Source organism: Eublepharis macularius, chromosome 14 (assembly GCF_028583425.1).
Source record: "Eublepharis macularius isolate TG4126 chromosome 14, MPM_Emac_v1.0, whole genome shotgun sequence".
Lineage (NCBI taxonomy): Eukaryota > Metazoa > Chordata > Lepidosauria > Squamata > Eublepharidae > Eublepharis > Eublepharis macularius.
This window is the reverse complement of record NC_072803.1, coordinates 69,894,481-69,921,176: the sequence shown is the minus strand read 5'-3', so window position 1 is coordinate 69,921,176 and position 26,696 is coordinate 69,894,481. Positions and strand designations below refer to the sequence as shown.

Here is a 26,696-nt window from a genome sequence, read left to right as displayed (position 1 = left end):
CATGGTTATAAGGGCATGTAAATCATTGTTAATATGTAACAGAAGATCTTAGTTATTTATGTTTAATGACTTTCTCACAATATTGTAACTACTAATTGCATAATTAAATAAAACTTTGGAAAACTTTAAAAAAAAACTTTGCTTGGAGGAGCCTGACTGCTCTCTGGGGTAATTGGAACCATCCTTGGATTTATGACAGTAATACCTCCTTCGAGGCTGGTTGAGTGGAACTGTGGAAGCAGTGTGTTGCTGGTTCCGAGGGAAATGTTGGTTGGGTTCAGATGGAAACCAACTCTATCTGGGGTTGTAGTGAGGATAAGGTCTAGGAGAGAACTGGTGCTTGTAAAGTACAACCGGGGTAATGTCTAGGGACGCAGCAGTCACCTTATCATCCTTTATTTTCTTCAGGGCATTGTCAGCGGTTGACGAAAAAAGATCATTTCCCTCAAAGGGTAGATCTTCAACCTTTGATCTATGGTGTGGAGTTAATGCAGTGGTTCTAAGCCATGTATGCCTCCAAATTATTATGGCTGAGGTCATAGATGGTGCAGAGGAATCCCCAATGTGTCTCGCAGTGAGAATTGGCTGTTTTGAGAGCTGAAGGGCTTCTCCTTGGAGTATCTTTGCGAGATGCTGTTTCTCATCAGGGATGAGACTTAAGCAAGGACCGATCTTGTCCCAAAGGAACAACTGGTATCTGGCCAAAATGGCCTCATAATTACCAATACAGAAATTTAGAACTGATGAGGCATAAACCTTTCTCCCCAAAATATCAAGCTTCCTGCCCTCCTCATCTGTGGAGGCAGAATGACCAGCACCCCATGGAAAACCCTTGCTTTATAGGGTTTCTGTAATGATGGAATTAGCAGGAGGGTAATTGAACAGGAACCAAGCCCCATCTTACTCGATTTTATATACATTATCTAACTTCTTTAAGGTTGCCAATGCAGATGCCATGATATCCAACATTCCCAACGTAACTGGGAATGCCACCTGGCCAGTTGCCTCAGAGAGGAAAACCTTGAAGACTGGATCCGACTAAGTCGGAGCTGAACAAGTTACTTCAATTTCCAATGACCTTGCCATTCTGACTAGTTGTTCAGAGTAGAGGCAAAGGTCTTCAGTGGGAGACACAGAAGAGTCCTCTGTGATACACTCGGGAGGGGATGGCTCAGATGTCAACTCGGAACCATTGTCGAGATGAGTTGGTGGATCAAGTGTTGGCTCCGCAGACTTCAGGAACCATTGGAGTGGCTTCATCTTCATGACTGAAGGGCAAGGCTTCAGAGGGTAGTAGTCATCGTGCAGGTAGTAATGAGGTGGAGGATAGACACCCAGAGAACCTTCCATGCCATAGGTATAGTAATGGTAAGGAGATTAATAAGGGTATGGAACCCATGGGTATCTGTGACTTCTAATGACCTCTAGACAACTCTCGGTGTCAGTTGGAGCCGAAGAAGCCACCTCCTTCTGTGCAGGTCGCACTGGAGAAGGTGGTAGTGGGGATAAAGCTATTCCTAGATCCATGAGATCTGGAATCTCACCCTCCAAAACAGCAGGAACCAAAGCTGACTCGCATCTAGGAGTCGGTGAGGGAGTTCTCAGAACTGCAAGTGGACTGGACAACGCGGAAGCAGATGGAGCTGAAGCTGAGGACCACTTATTCTTTTGTAGTTTTGGAGTTGGGTGTTTTTCACTATGCCTCGACTTCAACTTGGCTTTCTTCAATGGCGGCTCGGATGAAGACTGAGATGGGTCAGAATCTTTAGGAACCTAATGGTTTGTATTATCGGTGCTTGGAGCTGAAATTGGAGGTACCAAGGAGGCCTGTTCTGGGCACAGTGGTCCTTTATTAGTGGCCTTCAAAACCTCGGAGTCGGATACACCTTGGAGGGTTGACTCCCATAGTGCTGCTTTTAGGCGCGATGCCTGTTCATATCGGACCTTCAGCATGAATTGTTTGCACACGCCACAGCACACGGTGCCTCTCCTAGCACATGAGGCATTTCTCGTGCCCATTGGATTGGGCTATCTTGGAGCCACACTTGAGTCACTTCTTGAAGAGCGCCTTCAAAGCCATTTTCTTCTTGCTTTCTTTCTTCTTGTTTGGATTCAAGGAGGAGCTTAAAGCATGTCCTTCTTCAGCAGCGGCTAAAGAAGAATTGAGGGAGGGATCCCCTCACCTGGTCTTTTATAGCCACACCCACTCAAAAAGTGCACAAAAATGCCAGGCAAGTGTCTTGCACCTTTTGGAGCTTTGATACGTCCACGGCTGGCCTGTGCATGTGCAGTTCTCATATGAGACTGCACAGAAGACACAATGATGAACTGTTAATCTATTCCTCCACAAAGCTTCTTGCTGATTAACCAATTTTTAATCCATAAGAGAATCCATCCTCTTATTTCATGGCTGCTAAGCTTGCTCAGGAGTCTTTGATAAGGTGTGTGTTATGTGCCACTATGCTGCTTCTAACTTATTTCTAACCCTATGAATTAATGATCTCCAAAATGTCCTATTATTGATAGCCTTGCTCAGGTCTTGCAAACTGGACAAAGTGGCTTCCTTTACTGAGTCAATCCATCTCATGTTGGGTTTTCCTCTTGTCCTACTGCCTTCAAGTTTTCCTATTACTATTGTGACCAAAGTACAATAACCTCAGTTTGGTTATTTTAGCTTCTAGGGAGGATTTATGCTTGATTTCATCTAAAATCCATTTATTTGTCTTTTTGACAGTCCATGTTATTCATAAAACTTTCCTCCAATACCATTTCAAGTGAATAAATTTTCTTCCTGTGAGCTTTCTTCATTGTCCAATTTTCACATCCAAACATAGCCCTCTGGGAGATTCCACCCAATACATCTGGCATTCCTGTCAAAGACCTTGTCAATCTATAGAAAATGGAGATGATCCAAGTAAGTGACATTATAACACCAAGATATCCTCTGTCATCTCTGCAGTCTTATTGAGCCAATGTCGTTACTTGGTTTATTGAGGAATTTGGGTGATAAAACATACTGACATCTAGACTGCAAACAGGGGAAGACTCTCTGTGAATATGATAGTGTAAAACACATCTTCATGCCTGTTCTCTGCTTGTGATGGTGATAAAGTCAGAATACTTCTTTGCCATTGTTGCTTCTTCACAAAGCACATTGTTTTAGCTCTGTATCAGATTTCTGCTTGTTTTCCAATTTCTGCAATCAACACCCTATTGTATAGTTCATTGAATGTCTCATCTGTTGATTGTATTGACTTACACTGCCTTGAGTTTCGTAACAAAATCAGACTATAAACAAACAACCACCAGGAGGAATCATCCAGAGATTCGGAGAGAGGGTAACGCTAACGTGCAGGTGACCCTTCCCCCCCCCCCCAGCTCTATTTCTCCTTAACTGTTGAGTCAGGTGAGTCTGTAGAAGTCTTGCACAGATCCTTGAAGAAGGTAAGAGGATGGATGAGAGCCAATAAACTAATGCTCAATCCTGACAAGACTGAGGTGATGCTGATCAGTGGAGAAGTTGCTCAAAGACTGCAGAGTCATCCTGTTCCGGAAGGGATGCACCTCCCCTGAAAGGAAAGACTTGTCGCTTCAGGGTGCTGCTGGATCCTGGCCTATGGTTAAAGGCTCAAGTCTTCTCTGTGGCCCATAGCACCTTACAAAACATGATCAAAATAAATATTATACGGTGTTCACAAAATTAAAAACATAGGGTCTAATGTCAAGCTATATTCTAAGTCCAAGCAAGTTTCATATAAGATGCAAAAATTTTTAATACTGTATAATAATGATAACTTTTATTATAACAGTTTTTTAAAATCTCTTTTTTCTATTTGTATCTCTAGAAAACTCTATCTGGTCAGAATTGATACATAAGAGTTTCTGGATGTGTGGGTTTGTTTTTTTGTAAAAGTGTGTATTGTTGACCACTGAGGTAGGCCCCTGGGCCAAAACGTGTATGGTTTTGCGCTGGTCATTTGACATGTTCATCAAATATGTTTGGAAAACATTACAGCTTATATAAAACTTGCTTGGACTTAGAATATAGCCTGACATTAGGCTCTATGTTTTTAATTTTACTATTGTGTACATCATATAATAAATATTTGTTTTGATTATATTTTATCTGTTGTAGCTTGGTCCTTGCAACATCTTCAGTATATTTCAGGTTGAATTTTGATTTCTCCCCTTTTTCTGTGTTTACATGCCGCCTTATATCAATTTCAGCTACTACGAGAACTGTGATCATTCTTTGGAAAAATGTGATCTGGCAACAGTGATCCATGCTCTGATTGGTCCCGGCTACAGGGCATTGAACTGTGTCTCTAAGCCGCTACATCTTCTCTAAAACAGCTGGGAGGCAGGGGGAGCACTGGCGGAAAGAGGCATTACTGTAAGAGAAGAGGCTGTAATATGAATGTGTGCCATCTCATAAACCCATAAGGGCTGACAGTGCATTTTTGAACAAATAAAAACAATTTTAAAATATATTTCTTTAAATATTTTGGTCAAATGCCAGCAGACTATATCATCTCATGCAAGTCTGCTTCCGTTTATCTTCTTGCGTGGACATGGTTTATCTAGTGCACTGCAATGTGGCAAGCTAACTCAGGCACTGTTTCCTGGGCAAGCCCCTTCTTTTGTCACACAAACTTTCTCATACATCCTGGCAGAGAGATATTCATTGAAAGGGCTCATCAAGTTGGCACCATATAACTGCAACAATGTCACGGTCTGGGCATCTGTACATACAAAATCAAAGGAGAGATGAAACATTAGTGTGTGGAGAACTTGACAATATTTATTTCCGTGACTAGCAAAAAAAAGTTAAGCGTGTTTGCTGCACTCCGATTCTGATTTAGCAGGTCCATCACTGTCTTGAAATGATTGTTTTGGGGATTAAATCTGAGCCACACATTTTCAGTTGTCTCTTACTGGTTTAAATAATGCACTATGTGTCACGTCACGTCTTTATACAGGAGGAAACTGAAGCCAAAGCCCCATCTCCCAAACCCAATTCTGCAAATTAGAGCAGCCTCCACCAGCCTCTCTCCTGGCCCTGCAAGTTTGTCCATATGAATAAGCTGGAAACATGCCTTCCCTCGTTCTTCTCTGTCTATTTCATGCAAAGCTACAGTGTGTGTGTGTGGGGGGGGGGGCGGTTCTCTACAGAGAAATGAGCAGCTTTAAGTGAAAGGCAGGGCTCTTCTTCTGAAGCAACATCCACCACAACACCCTGGTTTGTCGCCAAAGGGAACATCAAATAAAATCCAAGGATAAAGCCAAAGAAGGATAAAATAAAAAGAATCAGGAAGACAGACGTTACGAGGCACAAGTGGGGGGAAATCCACAGGACCAGAATCAGGTGCAATTACTGGGATGGGGGGGGGGGGGGAGAGAGAGAGAGAAGATAGACACAAAGTTATGTGTAGGACATCAGTTGTCAAGGGACAGCAGCAACTTTTTCAAATATGGCAGCAACTTTTAGTCATGGTTTTATCTGACTTTTGCAACAGATTGCTAGTTTAGCAATTATTAAATTTCTTTCCCTCCACATACAATGTATCAAAGTTTGCTTTATCAGACCTTTCCTGAAGCTTAGAAAGACTATTTATGGCCCTCTTAAATGCAATCAAAAGATGATTTTTTTTTACCTTGGTAAGGATTGTAACAAAATCTTTGAAGATCTTTAGCTCAGCTCCCTCAAGAGTTTTGTGAGTGGCAAGTTCTACCCTGAATAGATAATGCAACCCTGACTCAAGGTCAGCCATATACAACTTAGATCTGAAAAACAGAAGTACACATATCTTTTAAAGTTGTTGGCATAGGTTAGTAAAATAACATTTTTAAACAGTTAGAGCCAAAACCATTGTAAACAGCGGAGTAGATCCAACTGTTCACCAACGAGCCTTCCTCCAATGTAAGTGGCTTTTTATCTAGCAGAAGAGCCACTTAAGCCAGTTCGGTGTAGTGGTTAAGAGCACGAGACTCTAATCTGGAGAGCCGGGTTTGATTCCCCACTCCTCCACTTGAAGCCAGCTGGGTGACCTTGGGTCAGTCACAGCTCTCTCAGAGCTCTCTCAGTACCACCCACCTCACAGGGTGATTGTTGTTATGGGGATAATAATAACACTCTTTGTAAACCGCTCTGATTGGGCATTGAGTTGTCCTGACGGACAGTATATAAATTGAATGTTGTTATTATTATTAAGTTAGAGAAAGATGTCAAACTTTAGCCAAAAGGAAATATGGGGTATAAATCTCTTAATAATAAATAAGCTTTGCTCAGCAGAGTGGCAACACAGCCACTGAATCCACCCTAGTATATGTCCATAATACCTTCTATTGCAAGGCCTCTGTCCCTTCCATACTGTGCCCAATGCACTCTGCATCACACCTCAGCAATGCATTCTGCAGAGAACAAGCTGCTTCTCTCACAGGTCTGTTGCCACTCTAAACCTTCAATTGCACAGTAAGCGGCTCGTCCACATTCTCTGAAATCAAGACTTTGCCTAGTCTAAGGATGAGCTCTACTTTTTCTCAAGTACACGGGGCTTGTACTTGGCTTAACCCTGTGCAGTTTTTGCCCTTTTCCCATTGACTATGACATAGCACAAAATGCTTTTCAAAAGTCACACAATTCATAGTTGCGTAGCTAGACTCTGGTCCAATTTGCAGGGCATGCTATTGCTCTAATAGGCTGTGAACACGGGAGTTCGATTTTCCACAAAAGTTTTCCTATTCATCTATACTGGGCGGAAGGGCAGTTCTGAGCTCTCTCTCTCATCCATATGCTGAACCAAAGGGAGAAATCTGTGTACACAAAATTCCTGCAAGGGGGTAAACGTTTTGCTGCGTTTCTTTCAGTGGACAAATCTGGTGATCATCCACCATCCTTTATCAATATTTAAAAATTGAATTCTGAACTGATTTTTGACCTATAAACTTGGTCCTATTCCAATGATGTACTCAATGAAATGAACTATTGGAGTTAAGCACTTCTTCACACTTTTCTTAAAATAACCATCAATATTAAACAGTTGGTTACTTAAACATCCAAATACTTGAGACAGCAATATAAACCGCACCAAAAACAAATGCTCCCTTTAATAATACAGACAGAATAACTATTTTTTGACATTTTGCTTAACCTCACAGAGACCAAAAAAATACCTTTTCAAGCAAAGTATTTAGAAATAAGCCTTTAAGTTACTCTACTAAAATCTGGGAATATGAAACACCAGCTAAATCTGACCTGAAATTAAAACCAAAACTGGCTGTTTTGTGTCAGTTCAAGCTATGCCAAAATAACCTCAGACACTCCTAAAATTGTGGAAGTAACAATAATCCACCTCCTGGAATTTTTGGAAGGTTTCAGAAGGAGCAGCAACAGGGAGGAAGAAGCATCCCTGGCAAAAAGACGATTGGTGGCACATGTCCCATTTAAGTTGTAAATGGCCCTTTTCTATGGGAAGACTTGGCCTCCAAATTCCAGTCCAGGTTTATCCTCATCCTCACAGAAAATAATAGCCCTTTACGATTTAAAGGGTATGTGAGCTACCACATATCTGGGGGACAGGCTCGCTAAAGCATGGTAGTAGACCTGGTCTCTACACCCTGGAGTCCCCATGCCGGCTGTTTGGCAAGGCACATGCGCTATTTTCCACGGGATAGACCTTGTTCCAATGGTGATGGGAGTGGAAGAATTCTTGAAGGTTAGCTACTGTGGAAGGTGACCCTGGTGGAGGATCTTTCACAGACAACAGCAGTGTCACTTCAACTAACCCTGGTAAGTACTGTGAAGCAGAAGAAGGCAATGATAAACCACTTTTGTTAATCTCTTCCCTTGAAAACCCTATGATGAGACAATCCAAAATGAAAAAAGATGTAATGCTGGAAGACAAGACCCCCCAGGTCGGATGGCATTCAGTTGGCAACTGCGGAAGAGCCGAGGACAAGTACGAATGGCACTATTCTTAATTATGGGACTGGATTAAAGTTGAAAGGACGTCCAGTTGCGGACGAGAATAGATGCAAAAGGAACGTCCAAAGCTGTGTGACACATATAATAGGAACATGGAATGTGAGAAGTATGAAAACAGGTAAGCTAGAAATCATAAAACAAGAAATGGAACATTTAAACATTGCAGTCCTGTGTGTGAGTGAACTAATGTGGACCGACTCTGGACATTTTCAGTCAGAAAATCACAGTGTTTTACTGTGGAAATGAACTCAAAAGAAACAGTGTTGCTCTAATAGTGAGGCGAGACATAGCATAAGCAGTTAAGAGCTACAATGCAAAGTCTGACTGAGAAATATCCATCAGACTTTAGGGAAACGCTGTTAACATAACAATCATTCAAGTTTATGCTCCAATTACGGCTGCTGAGGAGGAAGAAATTGAAAGCTTTTATGTAAGAGTCGAAGAAGAAATTGACCATACATCTAAACAAGACATGCTGATAATCATAGGCGACTGGAATGCAAAAGAAGGTGATAAAGCAGAATCAAACATAGTTGGAAAATTTCGATTAGGATCATGAAACAAAGCAGGAGAGCAGCTCATAGAATTTTGTGAAGCCAACAACCTGTTCATTGCTAATACATGCTTCAGGCAAACAAAAAGACGATTGTATTCGTGGAAATCACCGGGTGACCAATACAGGAACCAAATAGATTGCATAATTGGAAGCAGAAGATGGAGAAGCTCTATTCTCTCCACTAAAACAAGACCAGGAGCTGATTGCGATACAGATCATGAATTGCTAATATCAAAAATTAGAATAAAGCTGAAGAGAAACACTAAAAGAATCAAAGTGCCAAAATACAATCTAAATAATATTCCTGAAGAATTTAAAGACCAGGTAAGGAACAGATTTGCAATACTAAGTTTAATTGATTGTGAGATGGAAGAACTATGGGCTGAAACCAGAGATATTATCAAGGAAGAATGTGCAAAGACTATTCCTGTAGCCAAAAGAAAGGAGAGGCCTAAATGGATGTCTGAGGAAACTCTTAAAATTGCTAAAAATAGACGAGAAACAAAAGCAAAAGGCAGCAGAAATAGGGTCAAAACTCTAAATGCAGCTCTTCAGCAGCTTGCACACAGAGACAAAGAAATCTATTATAATAACCAATGCAAAGAAATAGAAGAGAACAACAAAAAAGGAAGAACAAGAGACTTGTTCCAAAAGATCCGAGAAATCAAAGGGAAATTCAAGCCACGGCTTGGGATGCTGAAAGATCAACATGGAAATACAGTATCTTATCTGACAAAGTAAAGGAAAGAAGGAAACAATACACTGAAGAACTATACAAAAGAGATGGAAGGATGACAGATACTTTTGACGAAGAATCTTTTGATGAAGAACCAGAAATCCTAGAAAGTGAAGTAAAAGATGCACTCAAAGCAATTGAGAGAAACAAAGCACCTGGAGTAGATGGAATACCAACAGAGATATTTCAAGCCACAGAAATGGAGTCCATTAGAATCTTAACAAGAATATGTCAACAAATATGGAAAACAAAACAATAGCCCACAGACTGGAAATACTCGGACTACATTCCAATCTCCAAAAAAGGGGATGCCAAGAAGTGCAGCAACTATCGGACAATTGTGTTAATTTCCCATGCAAGCAAAGTGATGCTCAAAATTATACAGCAAAGACTTTTACCATATATGGAATGAGAAATGCCAGATGTTCAAGCTGGATTCAGAAAAGGAAGAGGCATCAGAGATCACATTGCAAATTTACAATGGCTAATGGAACATACCAGGGAATTTCAGAAGAAAATCAGCCTGTGTTTTATAGATTACAGCAAAGCTTTTGATTGTGTTGATCATGAAAAGCAATGGAGAGTGTCAGGCAATGGAAAACAGGATACGTAGTAGCTGACTTCCCCCCTTGCAGCAAGAAATCCAAGCTCTCTTGAGTCAAGGTTGTTTATTGGAAAATCAAAACTAAAGCATATATATGTCCATAGATTCTACAGAAGCAAAATAAGCGACTGGCTGTACATAGATCTCTTGCTGAGAATGACGTAGGGGAGGCTTGCTACAAAGTTCCAGTCCTTCCCTGGGAGCCCCCTGCCCGCAGGACCCAGCCGGGCATAGTCAGTCAGTGGAAGAATAGGAGAGAACCGTCCCAAGGCCGCTGTGGTGAGCCATTCGAGATAAGCATGCTGTCTTCCCAGGAGCGAACTGGCCTGTGTGAAAAACTACACACACACATACACTGAATAATTACAGCAAAATAAGAAAGATGGAAGGACTGTCGATGACAGACCTGACATTTTGCCTCCCCAAAGGCCCCCTTACCCCCCTGGTCCGGGTTTGTCTGGGTATTTCTGGTGGAATTTGGCGGTGAGTCGTGGGGCATTAACATGGGAATGTTCGACCCATTCCCTGAAGCTTTCATCAAAGTCTTTCCACCTGATTAAGTAACAGAGTTTGTTATGCCTCCATTTAGAGTCTAGGATTTCTTCCACTTCGAAATGGACTTGGCCATCAATTAAGGTAGGATGTGGAACACCCCTCTCAGGATGCCATTCATCTGGAGGGGGAGCTTTCTTTAACAGACTGAAGTGGAACGTTGGGTGTATCTGGCGTAGGTTCTTTGGTAATTCAAGTTCTACTGTCACTTCATTGATTATTCTTTTTACTGGAAAGGGGCCCATGTACTTAAGTCCCAGTTTTTTACAGGGTTGATCACTTTTAAAGTTTTTTGTGGAAACATACACTCTGTCGCCTGGTTGTAGGTTCCATTGTTCTATGCGATAGCGATCCGCGTATTTTTTGTAATCCTCTTTGGCTTTCTCCAAGGTTTCCTGGATAATATTCCACTGAGCCGTTAGAGAGGCCCACCATTCCGCTAGGTCTCCTGCTTTATGAGTCTCTTGGTGGGAGGCAAGGGGTAGGGCTTGTCCCTTGTACCCTTGCACTGTTTTAAAGGGGGATTCCCCTGTGGAGGTGTGGACTGCGTTGTCGTACGCGTATTCGGCAAAACGGAGAAAATGTATCCAGTTATCTTGTTGATAATTGACACAGCAACACAGGAACTGTTCTAACACTTGATTAGTACGTTTGGTTTGTCTGTTGGACTGAGGATGATGGACGGAGCTTAATCCTTGTTCAATGCCTGCAACTTGAAGGAGCTCCCACCAGAATATAGCTACAAACTGTATGCCCCGATCCGATATCACCTGATTGGGAAACGAGTGAAGCCTTACTATGTGCTTCATGAATAGTTCAGCGAGTTTCTTGGCCGTTGGTATGGTTGTGCAAGGAATGAAGTGTGCTTGCTTGGAGAACAAGTCCACCACTACTAAGATGCAGGTGCATCTCTTGGTGGGAGGCAAGTCGGTGATCACTGCCCACAGTCTAGAAGGGACTTCTAGTGGTTGGAGTAGTCCTGGGGGATTTCCTCTCCTGGATTTCCCCATTATACAAACTGGACAGGAGAACACATATTGCGAGACGTCCCATCTCATGTTGGGCCACCAGAATTGGCGTTGGACCAGATGGAGGGTTTTGAGGTAGCCGAAATGGCCAGCTAACTTGGCATCATGGCATTGTTGGAGGATTTCTTTGCGCAGGCTATGTGGAATGTATAGCTTGTCGCCTTTATACCATTCACCCACTTTTGTTTGTGTGAGTTCTTGGAGGGGTGACCCCTCCCCATCTTTTTCTACTTCCTCTTTCACTCATCTCTTCCAGTCAGAGAGATCAAGTTTCTTATTGAGGTGTTGCTTCATTGTTTGACTGCGGGTTGTTACTGCTCCTCTCAGCTGAGTTGGGGAGAACACTGTGTCAATGATTTCCTCCCTCTGGCTGTTGTGTTGGGGCATCTGGGAAAGAGCATCCGCCAGGAAGTTAGTTTTTCCTGGTAAGTATTTGAGTGTGAAGTTAAACTTACAGGAAAAATTACGCCCAGTGAAATTGTTTAGCATTTAACTTCCGGGGTGTGCGGAGGGCTTCCAAATTTTTATGATCTGTCCAGACTTTAAAAGGGCATCGAGCCCCATCTAGCCATTGCCTCCAAGTGGTAAGCGCAAGTTTAACAGCAAAAGCTTATTTTTCCCAGACGCTCCAATTATGTTCTGCCTCCATGAATTTTTTTGACAGGTAGGCACAGGGATGGAGGTTGCCTTCTGCATCCTGTTGTAGCAACACTCCCCCCGTGGCTGTGTCGCTGGAATCGACTTGCACGATGAACTTGCAATTCTCATCGGGATGCTGGAGTATGGGTTCAGAGATGAACTTTTCCTTCAACTGTTCAAACGCATTTTGACACTCTGAGGTCCAGGATATTTGGGCTGGGGTTTTTTTCTCTAAGGCCCCCTTGCCTTTAGTTTTTAATAAGTCCATTCGCGGAAGCACTATTTGAGCAAAGTTTTTTATGAACGGTCTATAGAAGTTAGCAAATCCTAGGAACGACTGCAATTGCTTTCTCGTCTGGGGCACCTCCCACCCCTCCAGTGCTTGAACTTTTGCTGGATCCATTTTTAATCCTTGACTAGATATGTGGTAGCCCAGATAATCTAGTTCCTCTTTGTGGAACTCACATTTGGCTAACTTTACTGGTAGTTTATGCTTTATTAGGGCCTTCAAAACTTTGCGGACTAGTTCCACATGTGATTCCTTATCTGCTGTGTAGATAAGCACGTCATCAAGGTAAACAACCACCACTTTATACAGGAACTCATGCAGTACTTCATGAATGAGGGTCATGTACACAGCTGAGGCGCCTTTGAGTCCGAACGGCATAACTAGGTATTCATACTGGCCCAACGGCGTGTTAAATGCTGTTTTCCACTCATCCCCTTCCCGTATCCTCACGCAGAAGTAAGCATCTTTTAAATCCAGCTTCGAGAATATTTTGCCTTGGGCTACCACGCTGAGCAAATCCTGAATTAATGGGAGGGGACAGGCATTTGACATGGATACTGCATTAATGTCCCTGAAATCCACGCACTCTCAAGCCCCCGTCCTTTTTCTGACGAACAGGACAGGCGTGGCATGCAGGGAACTGGCTGGTCAGATGAACCCTCTCTTCAAATTCTTATCAATAAACTTCCGTAGCTCCTGGCGCTCCACCGGGCTCATGGAATATAGTTTGCCTTTGGGTAGCTTCTCCCCAGGAATTAGTTCAATGGCATAGTCAGTATTGCAGTGGGGGGGAAGCTCATCCGCCTCCTTTTCACTAAAGGCAGTGCGTAGATCCCTGTACTCCCGGGGGATAGTTAACTCCTTCCCTGCTAGTAGAGCGACATTGACATTAGAGGGAGGTGTCTCACCCCATCCTGTCGACCACTCATGTGCACTGCACTGACTTCCTTTGAATATGACCATGCCCTCTGACCATTTGATGTAGGGATTGTGGTCTCGCAGCCAGCGGCTGCCTAATATTAGGGGATATTTGGCTGCATTGCTGACTATGTAGGGGCGGGCCTCCCAGTGCTTCCCCATTCCCGTAGGCACAGGCTCGGTTTCAAAGGGGGCAGGGTTCATGCTTGACCCGTCCATTTGCTTGAAAACTATGGGATCTTCCAGTTCATGGGTATTTAAGCCTAACCCATTAACTAAAGCTGGCGAGATAATATCCCGGGAACACCCAGAGTCTATGAGGGCTTGTACTCGCACATGAGTCCCTCGCTTTGGATTTACAAGTACTACAGGCATGAATAAAATGGCCCCTTTTTCTCTGACCTCAGTAGGGGTGGTTTTCTCGGTGACCTGCCGTGGGGGCCCTTTTACAGCAGGTCTTCCTCGTTTCCCGACGTTTCATTGGGCTCTCCTTCAGGCAGGGTGTATACAGCTTCAGCGGGCCGTTCTTCAGCTTCCAAGCCTGTATCTGGTTTTCCACATCTTACAGGTGCCTTGCGCTCCGGTTTCTGAGTTTTAAGCACTGGCACGGGGCGTGTCACCCCCCCTTGCTTGGGAGGCTTTTGGGGGGCATTGAGCTGCAAAATGTCCACTGTTTCCACATTGGAGGCACAAGCCCTGTCTCCAACGAGAGTCTCTAATTTCTCTGTCTGGTCCCGTTACTCCTGGGGCGATCCGGCCACGGGTAGAGAAGCTGGGACCCCTCCTTGTCCCTGAAAGTTGGTGTTGTTTCTTCAGGTGGACTACTTGGGTGCAGTTTTTGACTTCGCAGGCAAGCTGAATCCAACCTAAAACAGTGGTTGGGTCATCTTGCATCAGAGCTCTATCCAAAAGCTCGAGATTTAATCCATTTCGAAAAAGTTTGATTTTTACTTCTTCATGATAGCTTGGGCATTTGGCTGCAAGCTGGTGGAACTCCGCGGCATAGTCTCTCATGGGGCGAGATCCCTGCTGTATTGCCTGGAGCAGTGTGAGCACTCTCTCTCCCTCCATGGGATCCTTGTACTGGGCTCGTAGTGCAGCAATAAAGGCTTGCAAATCATACATTTCAGGGGCAGTATCATGAAGAGTCACATACCATTCTGCTGCCAACCCCTCTGGATCCTAGGTGGATGACTTGACTTTGATCAGAGGGAAATAGGTGGCCCCACTCATTAAAGAATTGCAGCGCTTGTACTATAAAAAAGCCCAATTTGTGCAGCTGTCCATCAAAAGTGGCTTCAAGTTTCATCCAGCCCATAGGTACTTCCACCTGTTGTGCTGGGGCATGGACCGGCGTATCAGCATATGGCACAGCCCTCTGTTGTGGTAGAGGGCCCACCCGCAGGGCTCCTCGGTCTGGGACGACGTTTGGCGGTGCTATCAGGCGCGGCCTGGGCAGTGTTGGGACAACTGCCCCCCTCCCCCTTGGAAGTGCCGGATTAAGTCCCGGTCCCGGGGCCAGTATTACAGGTGGCCCTTGTCGGGGTCCTATAGTTCGCCTGGCAATAGCTGGCACCCTGGGGGGAGGAATGGGATCAGTTCCGATAACTGTCCACGGCGCTGGCTGTGGTGGCAGCAGAGCCTGTGGTGTGGGCAGCTGTGGCAGCGGTAGGAACCAGGGCGCAGGCTGTGAGGGCTGAACCGGTGGCACGGGCTGCGGCGGCAGCGGAAGATCCAGGGGTGCCTCTTCGTCACCAGCCATGGTGGGTGGTTGTGCCGGCTGAGAAATCAGGCACTCCATGAGTTGGGCCACATGTAGCAGGTCCCCTCTCATTGCTTATACTTGGGCCTCCAGCGTTCGTCCTCAGTTGGTACCTGCGGCCTTTCTTCGTCCCCAGGAGCCCCTGGACCAGGGCCCGCGGCTCGGAATAGTTCCTCCTCCCAGGCCCTTTGCAAGTTCCACGCCCGCTCCCGCTCCTCGGCCGAGAAGTCTGGCTCTGTTGGGGCACCCGAATCTTGAGTAGTGCCCCCTCCGACGATTTCTTGGGAGGCAACCTGGTACTCACTCGCTCCCGACACACTCCCTTCCACAGGAGGTTCTTCACTGGCTAATTCCAGTATTTGTAAATCCCACAGCGCCAACTGCGCCGTATTCAGGGGAATTATGGGGACAGCAAGGTGCAATGTCGTGCAGCCCCTGACCCAAGGGCTGTTGCACGTTGCGTGCGCTGTCCATCCACCCCTGAGCAAGGCCGGTAACCGCCAACAAGTCGTGATGCATTATCCGGACCTGTTCCATGAGGACATCCAAACGGTCCCCCCCATCGCTGGAGGGAGATTGACTGCTCCAGTTTCCAGCACTTCCACATAGCACCCGGCTGTCTCATTCCACCATAGATCGGGCAGATTGCTGAGCATTGCTGGGTGAAGTGCCACTGTAGAGGCTTGGAGTGACTCCCAAGCAAAATCTTCCCCCATTCCACGCTCGAGCCCGGACTCAGGGATAGCGAATAGTTGGGGGTCCAGACTTCTGCTGAGTCCCATCCCAGTAGAGTAGCGGGTAAACAGAGTCCCTCTGCGCAGCTCCTCCTCCACTCTGGGCCTAGGGGCCCACTGTCTCGGAGTAGGCAGGGTAGTCCATGTCAGATGGGAAACCCCAGTCCTGGGGATCGCACCTAGGTCAGCCCAAGACCTTCCTTCTGACTGCATTGGATCACCACCCGACCCGGGTGGTAGATTTGTAAGATCCTCCATCTCCTCTCCCAGGGGGTACGACTCAGTCGGAGTAAATATGGTAGCCATCTCTCTGGAGTGTAGGTTGAAGGGAAAATTGAAGATTCTCAGCAATATGTCAGGCTATGGAAAACAGGATACGTAGTAGCTGACTTCCCCCCTTGCAGCAAGAAATCCAAGCTCTCTTGAGTCAAGGTTGTTTATTGGAAAATCAAAACTAAAGCGTATATATGTCCATAGATTCTACAGAAGCAATATAAGCGACTGGCTGTACATAGATCTCTTGCTGAGAATGACGTAGGGGAGGCTTGCTACAAAGTTCCAGTCCTTCCCTGGGAGCCCCCTGCCCGCAGGACCCAGCCGGGCATAGTCAGTCAGTGGGAGAATAGGAGAAAACCGTCCCAAGGCTGCTGTGGTGAGCCATTCGAGATAAGCACGCTGTCTTCCCGGGAGTGAACTGGCCTGTGTGAAAAACTACACACACACACACATACACTGAATAATTACAGCAAAACAAGAAAGATGGAAGGACTGTTGATGACAGACCTGACTGAGAGTCTTAAAAGAAATGGGGATGCCACAACATCTGATAGTTTTGATGCGCAACCTGTACTCTGGACAAGAGGCTACTGTCAGGACAGAATATGGGGAAACAATGGTTTCCAATTGGCAAGGGTGTCAGACAAGGATGCATATTATCTCCCTACCTGTTCAACCTCTATGCAGAGTATATCATAAGGAAATCTGGATTAGATCTAGAAGAAGGTGGAGTGAAAATTGGTGGGAGGAACATTAACAATTTGAGATATGCGGATGACACATTACTAGCAGAAAATAGTGAAGACTTGAAATGACTACTGATGAAGGTTAAAGAAAAAAGCGCCAAAGCAGGATTACCACTGAACCTCAAGAAGACAAAAGTAACGACTACCAAGGAACTACACAATTTTAAAGTTGACAATGAGGAAATTGAAGTTGTTCCAAGATTTTCTATTCCTTGGCTCAATCGTCAACCAACAGGGGGACTGTAATGAAGAAATCAGAAGAAGATTGAGACTTGGAAGAGCAGCTATGAGGGAGCTAGAGAAGATCCTTAAAGATAAAGATGTCTCTCTGGGAACCAAGATTAAGATAATCCAAACTATGGTATTCCCCATTTTTATGTATGGATGTGAAAGTTGGACGGTAAAGAAAGCTGACAGGAAGAAAACTGATTCATTTGAAATGTGGTGCTGGAGGAGAGTTTTGCAGATACCATGGACAGCCAAAAAGACAAATAAGTGGGTGCTAGATCAAATCAAGCCGGAATTCTCCTTAGAAGCTAACATGACAAGACTAAAGCTATCGTACTTTGGTCACATCATGAGAAGACAAGATTCTCTGGAAAAGTCAATAATGCTAGGAAAAGTGGAAGGCAGTAGGAAAAGAGGAAGACATAAACGAGGTGGCTTGACTCAATCAAAGAAGCCACGTCCTCCAGTTTGCAGAATCTGAGCAAGTCTGTTAAACATAGAATGTTTCGGAGGTCTTTCATTCATAGGGTCGCCATAGGTCAGAGATGACTTGACAGCTCATAACACATACATGTGCTGCCAAAAAGCTGTCTACTGGGTATGCTTCCTCTGTCTTCCTCAGTCCCTCCCCACTCCTGATGCCTTTGAGAGGGTGGTAGTAGCAAAAATCACACTCCTGAAATCCTGGAATTCAAAAAATATACCCAAAAGAGAATCCCAAATCAGTAACAACAACAACAACAACAACAACAAAAATATTCTATTTATATCCCGCCCTTCAGGACAACTAAATGCCCACTCAGAGCGGTTTACAAAGTATGTCATTATTATCCCCACAACAAAACACCCTGTGAGGTAGGTGGGGCTGAGAGAGCTCCAGAGAGCTGTGACCAGCCCAAGGTCACCCAGCTGGCTTCAAGTGGAGGAGTGGGGAATCAAACCCAGCTCTCCAGATTAGAGTCCCACTGCTCTTAACCACTACACCAAACTGGCTCTCATCACTCCTGAAAATTCAGGCTAATGAAAAGCACATCCTTCCAGAAATTCTGAAACAAAATTAATATGAAAAGTTTTGAAGTGCACACCCTTAATTTTTGGCTTGGAAAAAAGCAAACCTTCTGACTCCTCATTTTGCAAATGACTAAGGATGGCTGCTGAGATGGTGTTAATGTTAGCATTTCTCTCCTGGAACAGCCCAAGGACTTTGCTAAAGGAACATTCTAATGGGTGGCTAGAGTTGCTCTTTGCTATTACAGTCATGTGGCAAAGCATCACCCACTTCAGGCAAGCAGCATGCGCCAGGAAGGGCTGCTTCATGTACGCTGTTCCTAACTGCATAGTCTGTGAGTTTATGACAACAGAAACGACCTGTACGCTATGACTGGTGGTAGATGCCTATTGGAAGCGAGGCAACATGAGTATCTTAATTATCTTAAAACAGCTTCACTAGCTTCCAGTTTGCTTCTGGGCTCCGGTCCTTACCTGTAAAGCCCTTCACAACCTTAGACCATACACCTGAAGGACGGTCTCCCTCCACATGAGCCCAAAGGTCATCCGTTCAGCATATTCTTACAATTTTCCCCAGGACGTTTTCTCTGTTGCAGATCCCAGTTTATGGAACAGCCAGCCAGAGTAAGTGCATCAACCACCCACAGAGACGTCCTTTCATTGGACTTGGGGACTAGGCTGCCTTTCTTTGGTATACCAAACTTTTTCAAGAACTCTCAAGGAAAGCACACAAGAAGTAAACATGAACTGAGACTTGTCAATCACTAATAAGCACTAAATGAATAGCCTGATCAGTAAAACCCAAGCACTGCTTGCTTACCTGTCATCATCTTTCCACTCCTTGATGTGTGTATTTCCTTCCTTGTTATGCCTGATTGGTACTGGGAGTTGAGAAGAAAGTTTTCTTTTAATACCAGGCAGTGACTTTAAATAGGAAGAAAAGAAAGACCGGAGAGGCTTCAAACTGTGTATAAAAGGACAGTATACACGTTAAGAATAACCCCCAATAAAAGATACTGAGAGGAATAACAGCATCTAGACAAATCAGAAGTTTCAGTTTGCCAGTCACATGATTATGCTAACTTTCTATTGACAGTAACTGTAAATTTTCCATTTCAGGCTTAGAAAATGGTCCAGTAAAAGAAACACAAGAAGCTAGTGACGTAAGCTCTGAATAACTACCCTATTGGACACAATAAATTTTGCACCTCTTGATAATGTGCCCTATTTCATTTCCCTCTTGGCAGTCACAGGAGAAAGTAAAGAGCATTTACTAGGAGTTACAGGAGCAATCTACAGCGGCTCCCCTTCTGAGAAAGCACATGGTTTACCTGACACTGTCAGGTGCTCAGGATCACCTGTCCACCTGACACTGCAGTCCTTCAAGGGGTCATCTGTGCATTTACACAGATGGAGTATGCACCTGCACACTGCTGTGATCCAGAAATTTCTACAGCTAGCCTTTTGGTGTGAAGAATTTTTCTCCTCAGATACGCAACTACGACTGTGCACGTCCAAGGGGGTGAACAGCCACACTGTTCCATTTACTTCCAAAACGTAAGCATAACACTGCAGCAAAGTAAAAGCACCCATTGCAGGGAAGGTAGGTAGGTTGTGTGAATGCACAGGTGACAAGCCAGGGTAAACAACTTATTTTCACTTCTTCGTAATCTCTGTACATCACACTAATGGATGTAGACTAGCCAGGTGACCCACCTGGGTACAAGTATAGGTGCAACCAGAAGAGACCACTGAAGGTGCTCAGGATCACCTGTCATACTTCTGCAGCTAAAACTGACGCTGTTGGGGGCTGGGAAACCGAGAACAGGGGGGGGGGTTGATCCCTGCTGCAGTCTCTCCCCCTAGCCTGGGAACCTGCCTGGCCTTGAGAAGTCTATGGATCACCCAGCCTGTTTCCCTGCTTGTAGAGCAGGAAGACTAGTAGAAGGAGGGGGGGCGGGAACTAGCCCCGCGGAACCTTTATCTGCTTTAGGCTTGTCTATAGTTGTCAGTCTTAGCAAGGATGGTGTGAGAGCATGAAATTGGCATCTTACCAATAAAGAACTTTAATTCCTGAAGTGAAGTCTTTTGAGAGTTGCCCGGCACCCTCACATCGACAGCACTCAGGAAGAGGGGGTTGCTTTGGTGAAAGCTAAAGAGGAGGGCAACAGCTCTGGCAGAATGAGCACTGCAAAGGAAGAGGCGGGGTCTGGGGGAGCCCAGTGGCACCTGGCGTGGGCTTCCGGGGACCACAGTTCTCTTTGTCAGACGCATCTGACGGGGAGAGCTGTGGTTATCGAAGGCTTATACTACATTGGGATTGGATGGTCTGGTTGTTTTGCTGCTACAAACCAACACGGCAAACTCCTTTGAAGCCTCACACAAGCCAATTAATCTCCATACCAAGAGGAGGTGTTTACATTTACTAGCAAAGGAATGTTTTGGTTGCATCCTCCCTCTCCCCCACTTACTGCATCTTCTCTCTCCTCCCCTCCTCCCCCCTCCTCTTCTATATTTGACCAGTTTCTGTACCATGCATCTGACAAAGAGAACTTGATTCTCGAAAGCTTATGCTACAATAAAATTGGTTAGTCTTAAAGGTGCTACTGGACTCTTTTTGATTTTGAAAGTCTATTGGAGTGCCACAGTGCTAAGGCCATCTGCCAGAATGTAGCCATCACTTGTCACATGTTCGGCAATTGGGGTAACGTCATATATAATATATATTTTCCACAGGCAGTAGTCTGGGCAGTTCAAAGTGACTGATGCACTCCCCCACCCCCGGTATGTTGATGCAGTATATGGTGCTTGGGTTCTCCACAGCTGCCACCTGTACTATTTTGCCCTGCAGCCTGGGAAGAAAGGCATGAAGTGAGAAGGTGTCTGGGTTCAAGTGGGACACCCCATCCCATTCCTAGTGCTGCCCCCCACTCACCGCAAGGAGACTCCTGCTTGGAGCTTTCAGGGGGGGGGGGGCTCAAGGCATTGATCAAGTTGCCCAGAAACAGCAGCTCTGGCCCTGTGGTTCAGCTGGCTTGAAGGGTCACATTTGGCAGGCGTGGTGAGGCCAGATCCTTCCCCGCCGATCAGCTGACCAGCAGGGACACACTTAGTGGCACAGACCCATTCAATAAGGCTTAGAGGATGGACAGAGAAATACCTACTGGGACAGGGAAGGCCAGTTTCCTCTCTGTGGCCTGCATGGCCGTCAAGGTAAGACAGTAATCCCAAGGAGGCCAAGCAGCAAAGCATTAGCCACGCAGAGGGCTCCCCAGGAGAAGTAGCGGAGGGAAGACTTATTTAGGAAGAGGTGGAGAAGCCTGGAGAGTCTGGGGAAAGCGGTGGAACATGAAGGGTCTGCAAGGGCCTGTTTAAATCCTCACTGTCTCGGGCCAAGGAGGAGGTGGTTGAGGCTGCTCCCATCCCGATGCCCAGAGAGGATCTGAAAAGGTCATATATAGAACAACTCAACAGGAGAAGGACTTGGGTGAGACAGAATCCCCTTCCCTCCCCATCTGAGGCCCAGGGAACTGGAGGCTGACCCCCCCCCCCAGGCAACTGGGGAACAGGAGGAAGTTCCGGAGACTGTGCTGCGTCCCTCTCGGTCTTTGGTTTGTGTCAGCCTCATTTATTGGCTGGTCTTCACTGCAGCAGGTCAGCGCCTTCCCGCCTTCCCACAGATGATGAAAAGCTCCAGGCAACTAAGGTGAAACATTCTTTCTTGTGCAGACCAAGGTTGGTTGATGGTTATCCCGGAGACAGTCCTCTGCCGCACACTTTCCTTTGCCACTAGGTGCTTTTTGGCTCCTTCAGGATGCTGGTCTTTCATGAGCAGAAGCTCCAAGAGCAGAAGGAATATGTTCTACTGTGGTGGATCATTCCCACAATGTAGTGCAAATGTAAGAAAGGCTTAGGATCCAAGTCACAGAGTAAATCCGTCTCCAAGAAAGCCGATCATCTATGTCAGGAAAAATGCTGAAGGTGTGCTGCAAGCACTGGCATGCATTTGGTGACATGCTCAGGGAGGAGGATGGACCAAAGTATATCGGCAGTAGGCATTCTCCACTACGTGGAAGAGAAGTTTTGGTGTTATGATTGGATTGGGTAATGAACTGTGGGCCTAGAGGCCAAATCTTTATTGTAATTTCCCCATTTTTAGGTTTTCTGCTCCTGTGGCCTTACTAGGCTCTAATGGGGATTTTTTGTGTTTGTTTAATGGAGAATTTTCCTTTTAAGGGGGATGGACTAACCCTCCTCTTCTTTCCTACAGCTCCAAAGTTCTGGACTGAGGATCAGCGATAGGCTATTCTGAAGGGAAAACAGCAACCAATCCCAAGTAAGGGGGGGGGGAATCTATGAGTTTATACAACCCTCTCTCAAGCTGTGTGCATTTCCCAGGGGGTCAGTTGGCAAGATAGCTACTGGGGCTGGGGTGGTATGTGTGCCCCCCTTCTGTGAAGCATGGCCACACACACACAACCTTTATTGGCATGTCAGAGCTAAAAAAGGTACATTAAAATTAGTTGGTAGCTTCCCTGATACAGATTGCAGATTGAAGAAAACTAGCCACGTTAGAGGTTATAGAAAAGTTGTGACCAGAGAGTAATCGCTGGACCCTGACATTATCAGAAAGGCCGCACCATGAATAAAGAAGGGAGTTCAAAAGTTTGTCTCAGATCTTGGAAGAAAATAAACAGTATAATAGAACATGGGAAACAGATTCAATGACACCCAGGCCACAAGGGCATTTTCTGAGTTCCTAAGGGGTCCCTTGGCATCTGCCAATGAAAATGGCCGAAGGCAGTATGTTGAATCTGGCCAGCATTAGTGCCCTTCTTTGATGGGGATCAGTTAGAGAGCAGAAATAGGCGGCTAACTGACCAGATGACAGAGGCAGTCCCAAGTGAATTGGGGAACAGGTTTTCCTAGCTGCCTCGGTAAGGCGCTGAAACTGAATGTCTAAGAGCCTCCTTTTAATTGTCTGAAATGCTGTTGGAGCAGATGCAAGGTAAAGTGATTCTAAAGATATACCCATACCCCTAACTTTTTTGTGGATTAGCTCCAACCACTTGAATTCGTGGAAATCTGAGAGCATTAGAAAAGTAAAGGAATGTGAGTCGGAATTAAATAGAAGGCGAAGCCAGAATTTGATTGTTAGAAGCCAGGCCCGAGTTTCCAACAACTTCTGTCCTGTTTGGGGACTTCCGGTTTGGGATTCATGGAGGTCTAACGCAGCTCTTAAAGCTGAGCTGTCCGGACTGCTGTTTTGAGGGCTGGAGGGGCCGAAATCGCCCGCAGCCAACTGCTCTCAGGCGGAGAGCAGGCTTAGTACGCTCAACAACCTTAGGGCACGTTGATCTCGGGCAAGGGGGGGGGTCCTGCGCAACGGACTCTCTCCCGTCCCTGGAGGTCCCACCCGAAGACAGGTTTTGCCAAGATCTCTGCAGTAGCTCCGGAGCCAATTCGGTTGGCATAAGACCTACATGCCCAAGCTTCAAACAGGGGCAAAGGGAACTGATGTGAATGGAAGATTGGAACAGTGATTACAACCCGAGAAATCGACTAAGAAGGTAAAGATCACTATCTCTTGAAACGGGACAGATTAACTTAACAAACGAAGTATTAAAGTTAATTTTAAAACTGCGACAGACTGAGTATAAGGAGGAGAAATCCTGGCAAGAAAAATTTTTAAAGAAGGACTAAGCATAATGAAGTTATTAAAGAAATTTGATTATTGTTTTACATACCTGCGGTGACAAAGAGATAGTGGACTGTGAGAAAGTTTTAACATCGCGAGAACTGCTGTGTGTGGCTGAGGAACAGGAAGTACGTCACAACGATAGAGAAGCTGGAGAGAAGCGGCCGTATCCACGTTATAGGAAGTAGAAGAACGCCATTTTGGAAAGGGGAAGGGTCGCGGCTTCAGCGGAACAGGAAGTAGGCCATCTTGGATTACAAATAAAGGAGGAATAATCATAGAGGAACCATAGAGAAAAGACGCCCGACATTTTGGACTCTGTAATCGGTCTTTTTCAAGAAACAAAGTGATTTTGGGACTTTTAAAAGCAAAAGTATAGAAAGTAAAACGCCACGGAGTTGAGGAAAAGGGTGGACACGTGGGAGCGAGGCAAAGCTAGCCCCACAATGTCGAAAAAGGAGTGGCAGGCGGCAATTGAAAGTTTAGATAAAAAAGTTTCAGAAGGAATTAAGGAGCTTAAAGACATGATACCAGAGATGGCGAAAGAGTTTAAAGAGACACTTAGAAAAGAATTGGCGGAAGTGACGAAAGGTATGGAAAAGATACAAAACGACCTGCAAGCCACGCAGCAAAGAGTTAATGTAGTAGAAAGCGCGGTGGATACTCTAGCAGACACGCAACGAACTGAGATGAGGGCGATGAGAGGTAGAATGGCAGTTGCGGAAAGTAAACACATGGAGAAGCAGTTAAGGTTTCGTGGCTTGCCGGAAACTGAAGGAAAGACTGCCCAAGAACAGATTGTAGAAGTGTTGGCTGAATACCTGGGAAAAGAGGAGGGGGAAGTTGCGGCTATCCTAGATGTGGTTTACAGAATAAACTCAAGATTTGCTACCCAGAGGAAATTGCCAAGAGATGTAATTGTGCAGTTTACGACCAGAAACACAAGAGAATTGATTGTGAGTAAACAGTTTCAAGCTCCATTAGAAGTCGATGGCAAGACTGTTATCATTATGAAGGAATTGCCCAGATCGGTGCTGCTAGACCGGAAAAAATATAAAAATCTAGTCCAGATTCTGAAGGATATGAAAATAAGATACAGATGGGAAATGCCTGAGGGAGTGTCCTTTGAATTTGGTGGTATCAAAAAGCGTATCAGATCTGAACTGGAGATGGAAAAGTTTATTAGGGACAATGAAAAGGATAGCAAGATCATGAATATGGAGTGTAAAATTTTATCGTGGAATGTAAATGGACTTAATTCGCCTAGTAAGAGAAAAAATATTTTCCATTGGCTATTAAAACAAAAATGTGACATTGTTTGTTTGCAAGAAACTCATATTAAAAAGCAGGACGTAAAATATCTAAAATTTGCAAAATTGGGAAGTGAATTCGTGGCTGCTTCAAAAAAGAAGAAAAAAGGGGTGGTGTTGTATATAAAGAAGAATTGCAGCCAAAATTAGTGATGTGTGATGTCGAAGCTAGATACCTAGCAGTGGAAATTATATGGAATTTAAAGAAACTGTTGGTGATTGGAATATATGCACCTAATGGAGCAAAAGAAAGTTTTTTTGATGACTTGAGTAAACAACTAGATGGACTATCTTATGACCAGATGATCTTAGCTGGAGACTTCAATGGCGTTACTAACTTGGATGAAGACAAGAAATCTGCTACTGCACAAAAGAAAAGAGGACTATTACCAAAGTCTTTTTTTGCAATAAAAGAACAAGAAACTTTGGAAGATGTATGGAGGAGACAGAATCCTAAAAGTAGACAATTTACATTTTATTCTGCAAGACACTCCACTTTGTCACGAATTGATATGATCTGGGCCTCCAAAGACCTAGTGCTTTGGACTAAGGACGTGGAAATAATGCCTATGGTAGGCTCAGATCATAATCCAATCATGTGGAGGTTTGGGAAAAGAATAAAAAGAAGAGGTTGGAGAGTAAACGAAGATATATTGCAAGAAGAGGCAAATATTGAATTGTTGCAAAGAGAGACTAAGTATTTTATACAATACAACATGAACAACGAAGTACCAACAAATAAGGTATGGGACACTTATAAGGCAGTGACTAGAGGCATACTAATGGACTTAAATGCTAGAGCCAGGAAGAAAAGAGATGAGAAGAGATTGGAGATTACGGAAAAAATAAAAGCCAAAGAGACTCAATTAAAGAAGAGACCAGGGAAAAAGAAGTTATACCAGGAGATTAAAATCCTTCAAGAACAGTTGACAGCAATGAATAATAAAGAAATGGAATGGAATCTTAAGAGAATGAACCAAAAGTCGTTTGAGGGTGCAAATAAACCTGGGAAATATCTGGCATGGCAATTAAAAAAAAGAAAGGAGAAAAGAACCATAAACAAAATTTGCGAGGAGAATAAAACACATTTGGAACAGACAGCCATTAGTAGAGCCTTTTTTAAATTTTACGCAAAGTTGTACCAAAAAAAAGAAGTTAATAAAGATTTAATAATGAGCTATTTGGGAAAAATGAAGCTCCCTGCAATTTCTGAAGGATGGAGAGATAAATTGAATAGAGAAGTGACGGAAGAAGAAATAAAAGAGGCAATACGGTCGACAAAATTAGGAAAGGCGCCAGGTCCGGATGGACTTACAGCTAAATTTTATAAAGTACTGGCAAATGAGCTGACGCCCTTTCTGAAAGAGGTGATCAATGGAGTTATGCGAGATCAAAGGACTCCAGCTACTTGGAGCGAAGCTAATATATCACTGATTCCTAAAGAGGGACAAGACTTGACTAGTGTCAAAAACTATAGACCAATTTCGTTGCTGAATAATGACTACAAAATCTTTGCGAAGATTTTGGCTGAGAGAATAAAGGGATGGATGTCTGAATTTATTGCAGAGGAGCAAGTTGGATTTCTGCCAAATAGACAAACTAAGGACAACTTAAGGACAGTTATAAAT

At 44.6% G+C, this 26,696-nt stretch overlaps 1 protein-coding gene across 1 annotated transcript in view; it reads right to left on the bottom strand.

The window, feature by feature from the left end:
• Window positions 1-26,696, bottom strand: part of QSOX2 (quiescin sulfhydryl oxidase 2) — a 129,011-nt gene that overhangs the window by 61,854 nt on the left and 40,461 nt on the right. The window contains exons 7-8 of the mRNA XM_054997286.1: window positions 18,881-19,024; window positions 5,655-5,784 (exon numbers count right to left, since the gene is read on the bottom strand). Coding sequence (XP_054853261.1) covers window positions 5,655-5,784; window positions 18,881-19,024 — 274 coding nt within the window. The remainder of the gene's footprint in view (window positions 1-5,654; window positions 5,785-18,880; window positions 19,025-26,696) is intronic.